Source organism: Myotis lucifugus, unplaced genomic scaffold, assembly GCF_000147115.1.
Source record: "Myotis lucifugus unplaced genomic scaffold, Myoluc2.0 scaffold_7, whole genome shotgun sequence".
Taxonomy (NCBI): Eukaryota; Metazoa; Chordata; class Mammalia; order Chiroptera; family Vespertilionidae; genus Myotis; species Myotis lucifugus.
In genome coordinates, this window is record NW_005871055.1 from 12,728,588 (window position 1) to 12,741,962 (window position 13,375).

The following is a 13,375-nucleotide window of genomic DNA, read 5'->3' on the forward strand; positions in this document are numbered from 1 at the left end:
TACCCTTTCTATTATATAGAGATAGAGCCTGGTGGCACGGGTGGGGGCCGGCTGCTCCTCCCTGAAGGGGGACCCGGATCGGGGGGGGGGGGGGGGGTCCCTGCTGGGGGATGGGGCCGCTGGGGCAGGGGCCATGGGGTTTGCAGGCCAGCCCCACCCCCGATCAGGGTGGGGGTCCCTGCTAGGATGGGGTGGCCTGGGCAAGGGGCCGCCAGCGGTTTGCAGGCCGACCACGCCCACGATCAGGGTGGGGTCCCCCCTGGGGGGCGGGGCCAGCCTGGGCAAGGCCGCCAGCGGTTTGCAGGTCAGCCACGCCCCTGGCTTTGTCAGGAAGGATGTTCAGAAGACATCCAGTCTCATTAGCATATTACCCTTTTATTAGCATAGATTTTATTTTTACCAAATCAAGTATTACTTTTTTTGGGGGTTTCAAAATTCATTTATTTATATTATCACAAGAATGTGAACATTACATTTGCCATTTAAAGAAAAGGAAGAATTATTAGTCTTCAACTTTTGTAAACTTTAAAATGATTATAAAAACATTTATACTTTTTTTCATTTACTTGTGTGAACAAAGTTTTCTTTGATGATTACAATCAAGAATTCAAAGAGCTCATTCTTAAAATGTCTTGATCAGGAATTGATAGTATGCATTTCAAGTATACATTTTTATATTAAAAGTTATGAAGAAAAGGTTATTAAAATTTCTACCAAAAATTTGAAAAATATATTTGATATTTATACAAATTCAATGTTTAACATTGTCTCTAATACTGTGCATTTATTTTTTAAAATTACGTGGTGTGAGAAAGCAATGGCATTTTTATTTATTTATTTTTAGTCTTTATTGTTGAGATTATTACATATGTCCCTCTTTTTTCCCCCATTGCCCCCCTCCACCCGGTTCCTGCGCCGCTCCAGGCCTTCGCCACCCTATTTTCTGTGTCCATAGGTAATGCATATATGCATATAAAATTTTTGTTTAATCCCTTCCCATCCCCCCATCCCCTTAAGTATTACTTATCTTGATCATACAACATTAAAGTTAATTCCCAATAACACAGTTGACTTTTAAAATAAATACTTTGAACCATAGGTTCTAAATCTGCAAAAGATTTGGCCCAAAAATATACTTAACAATGACCACACTGCTAAAGCAAGGGTCTGGATCTCCAGGTGACAACTTTTAAAATAATGATGGAATAAATTCTAATAATAAAATCATACTACTCTTTAATTTTACCACATATGTTCCTCCACTCCCCCTTCTCTCCCCCGCCGTCTCCCTCCCTTCCACTCTCTCTAGAAATCAATGAAAAAACATCATCAGGTGAGGATTAAAAACAACAACAACAAAAAAAAACCTACTAAAAAATAAAATAAGAAATATTCAGATAGAATGAGAAAGCAAGTAACATAGCTGAGTAAAGCTACTGCAATTAAGCACAAAAGAGCCTAAGCTTGCTAGCCACCACAGCCTATTAGAAATAAGCTATGCTAAACAGGTTTCTTTATCTAACAAAAGAGGAGGGGGATGGAGGAGTACAGTTTCCTGATACATGTCAAGAGCGTTCTACACCTATATAAATTAGTTAATCATCACACAGACATTATTCTCTTCTATCAGAGGTGGAAACTGAGGCCCTGGGAGATTAAAAAATAACTTGTACAAAATAAAAAATCTAATGAGATTTAGATTAGAAGTCAGATTTTTGTCCTCAAAGCCTACATTCTTTCCACGTTAATACAGTATACCTCAAAAAGAAACAAACATTCACCAGAGATTTTTTTTCAGTTCAGAGAGAAATGGCGGGTGGGCTTTTACAAGAGATAATAATATATATAATAAATAATTATTTCAATTGTATTAAAAAAGATGGAAGTATGATCATGTAGATTTAGTCTTTCTGGACCATCAATGATCTAAATATTAAGGGGAAATGTTAAGATGCAGTTCTATGAAGACAATTCTACATTGAACTTTACCTGTCAGAGCATCAGCTATCACAATGACTGACCTTTTTCAACACCAGTTAGAAAAATATTCATATCCTGTATACATTTACTGTCTGAATGAGGATAATATGTTATCCAAATAAGCCCACTGAATTTCTATTTCTAAAGCTAATTGTTTAACAAAGTTTCTTGTAAAAAAAATTTAAAAATTTATTTAAAAATGGGGAAAAAAACACCTCTGCCAGTTCACAGGAATTTGTTATCATAATTTCTGCTATGTAATTTTCCTTAGATACAGTCACACAAAATCCACTTGGTACAACATTTCTGTAGCTCTTAGCATACTAGAATGTCACAAATTTTCACTTGCTAAAAGTATACCAGGCCAAAACACTCTGATAGGCTTACTAAAATAATGATCATAACCTTACTTAGTTTTGAAAAAATATGAACAGAAGAACAATGTTCTAATATTTCTTCCTGTAGACATTAATCAGAATCCCATATATGTTATACGCTCCAATACAATGCTTATTTTTCAGTTTTTATGTTCCTTCCCTGACATTACAATAATTGCATTCCACATCCATGCACTCAAAAATTTTTTATTGAATCCACATGTTAGGCACTGGAGACGCAAGGAGAGTAAGAAATTGTCACTGTTCTCAAGGAACTCACAATTTAGTAGGAGAAAAGATACAATGAAACCAACAATAAATTACAAGAGAATATAATACACACTACGATACATGACTCCATATTGTATTGATTGAGTCAACAAATATTAGTATACCTATTTGTAAACCACTCCAAGAAGAATTTATACAATTACCTCTTGAATATACCAGAGAAAATAAATCATAGTTAAAAACAAAATAGACAATGATTGTAAAAAAAAATTTTTTTAATCTAAAAATACTGCCCAACTGGTGTGGTTCAGTGGTTGAGTGTCAACCTATGAACCAGGAGGTCATGGTTCGAATTCTTGGTTAGGGCACATGCCCGGGTTTGGGGTTCGATCCCCAGTGGGGGGCATGCAGAAGGCAGCTGATCAATGATTCTCTCTCATCATTGATGTTTTTATCTCTCTCTCCCTCTTCCTTCCTCTCTGAAATCAATAAAAATATATTAAAAATATACCTACATTTTAAATAGCAATCATTTTTAATCCTATAGCAAATAATAAACAACACATAGTCAACTCCAAAAAAAGGAATAAATCCCTTAACCTCAATATCAAGTTTTATGTTGGACAATAGCTTAAACCTTATATGTTATAACAATTTTGAATCATGTTTTTTAATATTTTGAATTAAATTTGAGTTGGTTTTGTCTATAATTTTCTTTCCATTTAACCTCCAAATTAATGAAAGGGTGATTATATATAAGAAGAACTTACCTTTCAGCTTGAAGCTTAGTGGTTTTTACTATCAAATCTTGAGTCTGTTCTTTTGCTGCCTAAAATTATAAACATACCTAATATCAGTACATTTCAATGTTATTATACTTCATAAAACTAATACTACCACTTACTGGAGTTTAGACCTACAGCAAAGGAGATCATACTCCAGAACTCAAAAGTTTATAAAAACACTTGAGTCGTAATTAAAACATAAGTTTTAAGGCTCATATACTACCTTTACCAAGAAGAACTCGCTCAATGTTCTCAAAACATACATCATACTAAGGCTTACAAGAAAGAAAAAGATATCAGGATGCTGACTAAGGAATTTAACAATTTGTGATGCTTTTTGTGAAACAGAAGCACTGGAAGAGCAAGTTAAGGATGAAGAATATGACTTGTTATGCACATGTTGAGACACCATGAGGCCTCTAAATGGAGTTGCAAGTTAAGGCACTGAAATACTCATCAGAAATGGCCAAGATAGAGATAAAAATTTGGGAGTTGAGATATAAAAACTACCTCTCATAGAGAGTTTTGGTGAAGATTAGAAACAGCCCTACCTAAAAGACACAGGCTGCTCCTGACCAAGTTCCATACCACGCAGTCCTCCCTTCCCACAAGCCAGAGCTGAAAGAATCAGGAGCAAAATCCTGAAAAATAAGGTGCTCTATCCAAGAACAGGCAAATATTTATAAAGTGGATTAAAACAAAAGACAGATTCTCTCAAAAACCTGAAATAAGGCAGTTATTAATGAGAGAAGAAACAAATGGTTGTAAGACAAAAAGAGACAGAGGGTCTAAGCCTTGAGGGGATATTGAGTCAAGAGTTTCTACACTAATAAAAGACAAACATGCAAACTGACCGTACCTTTGCTATGCCTTAAGCCACGCCCACCAGCCAATCAGAGCGACTATATGCAAATTAACCCAACCAAGATGGCGGCCGGCAGCCACGGAGCTGGAGCAAGCAGGAGGCTTGGTTGCCCCAATGATGGAGGAAGCCAAACTTCCCGCTTGCCGCGGCGGCTCTGAGCTCCACTCAAAGCAACAAAGTTTCCATTATAGAAGGTAAATAAACCCCAGATACCTGCTTTCAACTGGCCGTGGCCACGGAGCTGGAGTGAGTAGGAGGCTTCCCTCCCACCCGCCCTGGCAGGCTCTGAGCTCCTCTCAAGGCTACAAAGTTTCAATTATAGAAGGTAAATAAATCCCAGAATAAAAAAGAAAAAAGAAAAAAGGAGAGGCTGGGAGCTTCCGTCGCCGGGGGGCTTGGCCAGCCTGAAAATGGCCCTCAGCCCCTCACCCAGACTGGCCAGGCACCCCAGTGGGGACCCCCCACCCTAAAGGGGGGTTGGCCAGCCTGCAAACAGCCATCAGCCCCTCACCCAGGCTGGCCAGGCACCCCAGTGGGACCCCCACCCTGATCAAGGACACCCTTCAGGGCAAACCAGCCGGCCCCCACCCATGCACCAGGCCTCTATCCTATATAATAAAAGGGTAATAAGCCAAAACCGGTTTGGCTCAGTGGATGGAGCGTCGGCCTGCGGACTGAAGGGTCCCGGGTTCGATTCCAGTCGGGGGCATGTGCCTTGGTTGCGGGCGCATCCCCAGTGGGAGGTGTGCAGGAGGCAGCTGATCGATGTTTCTCTCTAATTGATGTTTCTGGCTCTCTATCTCTCTCCCTTCCTCTCTGTAAAAAAAATCAATAAAATATATTAAAAAAAGAAAAAAAAAAAAAAAAAAGGGTAATAAGCAAATTGACCCTAACAGCAGAACGACTGGGAATGACTGGTCACTATGACACACACTGACCACCAGGGGGCAGATGCTCAATGCAGGAGCTGCCCCCTGGTGGTCAGTGTGCTCCCACAGGGGGAGCTCTGCTCAGCCACAAGCCAGGCTGACGCCTGCCAGCACAGCGGTGGTGGTGGGAGCCTCTCCCGACTCCTCAGCAGCGCTAAGGATGTCCGACTGCAGCTTAGACCTGCTCCCTGCTGGCAAGTGGAAATCCCCCGAGGGCTCCTGGGCTGCCAGAGGGATGTCTGACTGCCAGCTTGGGCCCAATCCCCCAGGGAGCGGGCCTAAACCAGCAGGTGGACATCCTCCGAGGGGTCCTAGACTGCAAGAGGACATAGGCCGGGCTGAGGGATCCCCCCCCCGCCCCGAGTGCACAAATTTTTGTGTACCGGGCCTCTAGTATATACATAAATTCACTAGTAACTGGAAATTATAAAAATTATAAAGTACTAGGACTCTATCCAAAAAAACCAGAAACACCACTCAGAAAGGATATATGCACCCCTATTTTCATAGCAGCACAATTTCCATAGCTAAGATTTGGAAACACCCTAAATGCCCATCAGCAGATGAGTAGATTTAAAAACTGTGGTACATCTACCCAATGGAATACTATGCCACTATAAAAAAGAAGGAACTTTTACCATGTGCAACAGCATAGATGAACTGGAGAGCATTATGCTACGCAAAATAAGCCAGTCGGAGAAAGATAAATACCACATGATCTCACTCATATGTGGGATATAATGATCAACATAATTTGATGAACAAGAATCGATCCAGAGACAAATGGCAGGGGAGGAGGTGGTTAGAGAGCAACCAAAGGACTTGTATGCATGCATGCTCGCATAACCAATGGACACAGGCACTGGGCCAGTGGGGGCTTGCCCGAGGTGGGAATGGCTTGGGGGTGGGGGGGAGGTGTCAATTGGGGAAAAAGGAGACATATGTAAAACTTTAGACAAAAACACACAGAGTAGAGGGCAGTCTGTTAAAGAGAGAATACCAGAAAAAAACACACGAAGGTGGTTGGGGGTCATTTTCATGCTGGGTCAGTCCAAAAGAAAACTTCTGCTGCTAATGTTTCTAGAGCTGCATTAGATTTAAAAACACCCCCCAACCACCACCTAGTTCTGGGTTCTTAAAGGCCAAGTCCAGATTGTCAATGACATTTTCTCTTACGGATTTATCTACCTCCCGTCAGTCATTAACAGAGCCCCACCCCCATCTCTAAGGAAGCTAATTGAGTCTGTTTTCCTTGCAACCAGATTAAGTGCCCAAGAAATAGTAGATATTTTTAAGAAAATAGATTTAAACCTAGATAATTCAGCAGATCATGAACTTTTAATGAGTGGTGCCAAACATGATAGCTTCCGTGATACTCTTCTAAAATTATTACTCTTCAAATCCAATAACTTCTTCAAATGTTTATCTTTCCTAATGTCATTTTGCTTTAAAGATCCACTTCCACCCTTTACCTTGCTTTGTACAATTTTTTAAAATATTATATTTCAATTCTAAAACTTATTAACATATTTTAATATGTGTGAAAAACAGTGCTTCGCTAAATCAATATCATAAAATGCTTATTAGCTTCTTTTTAGCCTCGTTAATTATTAAATAGAGGGTGTATCTTACAAACACCACCATCAACTAATCACTGAAATATGATACTTGAGTAAAATGTTATGCAATTAGAATTTTTGCATTATTTCCCGACTCTTCATTTATAAATTGTGGTAATAATTCCAAATTAATGTTTAATAATACTAGTAAAGATTACCCTAAAATAATTTTAGTCAATTTATCTTCAGTGTTAAAGATGATTATTTCTCATTAAATTATAAAAACTACAAATGTAATTTATTAAAGTACAACCACAGCCAAAGGGATAAACCATAGCATACCAAAAGATTTCTGATTAAATTTCTGAATGTATCTCATAATATTAATTTCTAAAATGTCCTAAATCCAAACATTTAGAAAAATTAATTAATTAAATTATAATACTCTATAAGTCATTATAACACCCTATAATGTAAAAGAGAGGGGATATACCAAGAAATACTTCTTTTTATAAATGAATTGAAAACATTATTCTAGAGTTGATAGTATAAGTGGGTACTATTAACACTATATCTAAATAAATTAGTGCCAATAATTAAGATTTGCAAAATAACACCTTCTAATCTGAGAATAAAAAATGAATGTATCATACATGAGTGAAATCATATGGTTCTTGTCCTTTTCCACCTAACATTGCACTTAGGATGGTGAACACACAATGCCATACAGATGATGTATTATACAATTGTACACCCGAAGCCTATAAAATGTTATTAACCAACAGTAACCCCAATAAATTAAATTAAAAAATAATGAATGTAAACAATAAGTAGTATAAAATATTTTTAAATATCCTATACTAGTAGCCCGGTGCACGAAATTCATGCACACTATAAGGGAATTAATTGCCCTAACCGGTTTGGCTCAATGAATAGAGCATCAGCCTTCGGACTCAAGGGTCCCGGGTTCGATTCCGGTCAAGGGCATGTACCTTGGTTGCGGGCACATCCCCAGTGGGGAGTGTGCAGGAGGCAGCTGATCGATGTTTTTCACTCATTGATGTTTCTAACTCTCTATCCCTCTCCCTTCCTCTCTGTAAAAAATCAATAAAATATATTTTTTTAAAAAGGGAATTAATTAGCAGAGATATTTTAATATTGCTATTTGCCCTTTCTCTATAATAGAAGTGTGAGAGATGAAAGGAAATTAGTAAAATGTATATGAAAATAATATATAAATTTAATAAATAAACAGTAACAAAAGGATATAACAACAACAGAGGCATGATATAAAAACGACAAAAACATGATATGAAAACAACAAAAACATGATATGAAAACAACAAAAACATGATATAAAAACAACAGTGATGCAAACAATGACTGATAAAGTGATTAAACTTATTCTAATATCTTCCTGTACACCACATTAAGAGTGAAAACACTTTCAGAGTGTTTGACTAATTTCCCTTGTGATGAAGTACTTAGAACTTTAACTGTAACATCACATGCTCTTCAAACTCGAGAGAAAGCAACATATAACTGACCATGTGCAAAAACAGGTTCAGGTAGGAATATGCCTACTTTGTCTAGAGTTTGTCCTTGTGATTTATTAATAGTCATCACAAATGCTGGCATCACGGGAAACCGTCGTCGAATCAATTTAAATGGGAAGCCAGTGTCAGATGGGGACAAATTAATTCTTGGAATCAGAACAGCCTCTCCCCTCTGCAGATCCTGTTAATACTTCAGCTTCGATAATGTTAGGTCATAATCTTTTGATAATAAATCTGGTACCATTACAAAGACCCCATTTACTAGTGAGATTTCTCAATAGCATGATGATTGCACCCACTTTCAATTTTAATTTATGACACGGCATTCCCAAAGGAGTAATACTATTAAGAAATTCGATGGGAAAATTTTCCTTTTCAGCATCATCTGTGGAATCAATGGAATCATCACTCAAATATGTGTGAAAATCTCCATTGAGTATATCCAAATTTTCTTCATTTAATTTTTGAACATGCTCATTTTTTGGACAAAGAATTGCACATTTAGATATATTTTTAATATTATCTATAGCAGTGGTTCTCAACCTTGGCTGCACATTAGAATCACCTGGGAATCTTTTTAAAATCCTGATTCCTGGGCCTCATCCTCCGGAAATTGTTTCTTTGTTATGGGGTGGGGCCACAACATCAGTAACAAAGAAACATAATTAAAACTTTATTGCGGGGAGCCGCTACAGTGTTTTGGACAGGTTCAAGCCTTGGACTGATGAGAGGGCACAGTCCTCTCATCGCCACGTGCAAGTCCCAGCTTGGAGGGCAGGGCCCTCCCAGCACAATTATAGCCAACAGCTATAGTTGTAAGCTTGAACCTATGGTCCAAACACGTGGCCCCACATGCCTGAGTGATGTAGGCTTGATAGAGTTCAGGTGTATGTAGCTGAGTAGGACTGAAACCCACGAGAATGTTATAAACATCTTGGTCACACCCTTACTTTGCCTCGTAGCATCTGCTATAAAATAAAGGCATGGCTGTGGGCGTGGTCGCTGTCTCTCAGAGAAGCAGCGTCCCACCGAGACCCGGCTTTCATTCTCTTGTCTGTCTTTTCTAAGCCTTTCAGCCGCCCCCACTCAGGTTCACCCTTGGCCATGCTGGTGCGGCACACTTTAGAAAGATATGCCTTCACGCTCCCAGGGCGGGTTCTTGCCTCAAACCCCACCCTTACAGGAAACAGCTCTGGGAAACAGCTCGGGGGAGGGAGAAGCCGTTGCCAAGACATCCCCTGCAGGACTGACTTCCTTCCACTTGGTCGCGGTGGTTGTGGTCGTGATGACCACCACCCAGGGTTTTTATATAAGTAGATAATAAAAGGCTAATATGCAAATCGATCGAACCGGATGCTATGATGCACACTGACCATTGAGGGTAGACGCTCAATGCAGGAGCTGCCCCCTGGTGGTCAGTGTGCCAGAAGCCAGGGTCACAGCTGGTGAGCTCAGCAGCGGTGGCGGAAGCCTCTCCCGCCTCCACAGAAGCGCTAAGGATGTCCGACTGCTGGCTTAGGTAACGGGCCTAAGCCATCAGTTGGACATCTCCCCAGGGCTCCCGGACTGCACTGTGAGAGGGCACAGGCTGGGCTGAGCGCCCCCACACCCGCCCCACCGAGTGCACAAATTTCGTGCACTGGGCCTCTAGTTCAATATAAAAAGCTATGAGGAAATCTTGCAAGTGCTGGAAAGAAAAGTCAAACAAAATCAATTACTACACAACAAAAGTAAGTACAAAAAAGTGAAAAGAATATATAGAAGTTTATATGATTATTTAGGTATTGTATAATTAACAAAGATCTAAAAATTAGAAAATAAATATAGCAATAATATTTGATATGTTAGTTAAGAATAAAAAAATTAGAAACACTAGGAAAGCTAAAATTTTAGAAACAGGAAATTGACTAGTTCTGCAGACAGATCACACAAGTACCTACAATTATTCTATGGAATATGCATAGATTCATGATTCTTCCTATAATAATTGTAGCTGACAATAGGTCCAAGAGAAGCTTATAGATAAAAGTTTGTAATAAAAATGTGAAGGTAGTAGAAATAATGATGACTGAATCTTAACTTAGGAAGAACCTATTCCAGAATCACATGACTGAGGGTAATTAGATTAAATGCTAACTCCACAGCCAAAACAGAGGTTCAGAACAGTTTTAATAAACAGACTATGAGTAAAATTATACATATTTTCCTGAGATTTTTTTTTTTTTTAGGCTGAGCACGAATCATAATTAAGCTTAAATTTGAACTTACTCCTAAGGCTTTCTATTAAGAAATTATTTCTGCTGGACTTACAGCATATATGTGGGATTGAAAGGTTTATCAAAATTCTACACAGTTAGCTCTGTACCAGCCAGATCAAAATATAAAGGTTTCTGGAGTTAACTGAACAATATTACAAACTTCCTATAGGGCATGATGTAGTAGATATCCATACATTTTGTAGACCTATCTAACAGTTACTTTGCACCAGGAACTATGTTAAAATCTAGCCATTATACAGTACCTGTAAGCGACTTGTCATATCTTGACAACAGCTACTCATTGCTTGAACATCTTCATTTATGCTTTCAAGTTCCTAAAAGGAGAAAAGTAACACCATTAAATATACTGTTAAAAATTGTTTTCTTCTCTTAGCCAAATCCTGATTTTCAACCCATGAATTTTTTTTTTCCCCAAAACATAACTAAATATCCCATATTTAAGACTGGAAATGATTAAAAAGAATAACATCTAGCGTTAGAAAAGGTGTAAAATAAACTAGTGAAATAAACAACGGCAAATGCTTAACTGAACCAATCTCTTACTATGAAAATATGTCACAAAATCACATTTAGCTTCATAATTCACTGTTACCTTCTTTTTCCTACTTCAATTCAGTGTCTCATAACAGAAAGATATGCAAAGAATGAAAGTTTCAGTGGTAGACTGGGTCTTACTGTCGCCCCTTTCAACACAATGCCCAGACAGACGTTCCAGTAGAAACTGGACAGTTTTATGAAGGGGTGGGCCAATTGGGGGCATCAAGCAGCCAAGCCCTAGCCAAGTAGCTCAGCTGGTTAGAGCATTGTCCTGAAATGACAAGGTTGCAGGTTCCATCCCTGGTCAGGGCACATACAAGAATCAACCAATGATGTGGAAAAAAGGGAACCCTCATTCATTGCTGGTGGGAATGTAGACTGGTACAACCACTAGGAAGTCTGGTGATTCCTCAAAATATTGAGAATAGAGCTACTGTATGACCCAGCAATCCCTCTTCTGGATATATACCCAAAAATCTCGAAATCATGTATTCACAAAGATATATGCAACCTTATGTTCACTGCGGCATTATTCATGGTGGCCAAGACATGGAAACAACCAAAGTGCCCTGCGATAGAGAACTGGATAAAGGAGATGTGGTACATATACACAATGAAATACTACTCAGCCATAGGAAGGATAAAATACTGCCACTTGCAACAACATGGATTGACCTTGAGAACATTATTCTAAGTGAAACAAGTCAGTCAGAAAAAGACAAGAACCATATGATTTCACTTATATGTGGGATATAAAACTGAAACTCGTGAACACAAAGAACAGTGTGGTGGATACCAGAGGGAAGGGGGTGGAAGAAGAAGGCGGTCCTAATATAAGGTGACGGGAGAAGATTTGACTTTACATGGTGGGCACAGTGCAATGTACACATCTTGTAACATAGAAACCCACACCTAAAACCCATATATTTATGTTGACCAATGTCACCCCAATAAATTCAATAAAAATAAATAAATAAATAAATAAATAAATAAATAAATAATTTTTCAAAAGAATGAATGCATAAATAAGTAGAACAATAAAAATTGATGTTTTTCTCTCTCTCTCTCTTTCCCTTCCTCTCTCTCTCTAAAATCAATAAAAATAAAAATAAAGCAGCAAAGCAGGGCTATATATAAAACATGAGGATGAACCAGAATTAGGAAGTCACTTATAAGAATATAAGCATAAACCTCAGTTCTAGAATTAAGATTTTTTCCCTTCTCTCTATTAAGTACTTTATATTATAAAAATTATAGCACCAGATGTTTTAGATATTTTCAAATGCTACTCTTTATATCTGTCTATAATCAGTATGTAATTCAAATTACTAAACTAAGTTCTAAACTGTTTTGATATAAATAAAAAAGAAGCAGGTATCAATTGATATCAGCAATAGCAGATACACAAACTCATCTCACCATTCCCTTAAATTTTACCATATAATATAAAAAGAACAGTACTATGACATTATCAGTCAGCTAGGTCAAAAATAACTACTTCTAATATTTACTTTAGCTACCATATTAAATGGGTTTGCTTTGTAAAATAATAGAAATTACATCTCTTAATATATGACTTAAATCTAGAGATTTGCTAAATTGTAATTCAAGGGCTTTTTACACTGTAGTCTTTGAACTTAGAGTAAACTGTCTTCTTTTTTCCCTAATTAAATAAAATTATAGGTTGTGAAATACAACTAGAGTATGATAAATTCTTTAAAATCTTTTTTGTTATGTAGAATTTTCAAAAATATCCAAAAGTTGAGATACTATGAATGCCCATGTACATATGATCTGGTTCAACAATTACCAACTTGTGACCACCTTTGTTTCATCTCTACCCACTTTCTTCCTCTCTCCCCACCCACTTTCTCCTTCCCCCACAAACAAAATCATTTTGAATTCCAGATATCATATAATTTCATCCATAAACATATCCATATGTATTTCTATGAGGACTCAAAAAAAGGACACAATGCTATTTACATATCTAATCATTTAATAATAATCTCTTAATAACAAATATCTAATCAGTGTTCAAATTTTCCCAATTGTCTCAATTTTTTACCAATTTGTTCATATCAGGAACTAAAGAAGATTCACAAACAGTAATTAATTGAATATTTCTTTTTTTTTTCTTTATTGCTTAGAGAGAGAGAAAGAGAAACATCAATTTGTTGTTCCACTTATTTACTCATTCATTGGTTGATTCTTTTTTTTTTTTTTTTTAAATATATTTTATTGATTTATTACAGAGAGGAAGGGAGAGAGATAGAG

General features: G+C 37.7%; 1 protein-coding gene across 1 annotated transcript in view; it reads right to left on the reverse strand.

Annotated features, from left to right (window-relative positions):
* Positions 1 to 13,375, reverse strand: part of COG6 (component of oligomeric golgi complex 6) — a 94,067-nt gene that overhangs the window by 73,111 nt on the left and 7,581 nt on the right. Inside the window, exons 3-4 of the mRNA XM_023749162.1 lie at positions 10,804 to 10,875; positions 3,359 to 3,417 (exon numbers count right to left, since the gene is read on the reverse strand). Of these exons, the coding sequence (XP_023604930.1) occupies positions 3,359 to 3,417; positions 10,804 to 10,875 (131 nt within the window). The remainder of the gene's footprint in view (positions 1 to 3,358; positions 3,418 to 10,803; positions 10,876 to 13,375) is intronic.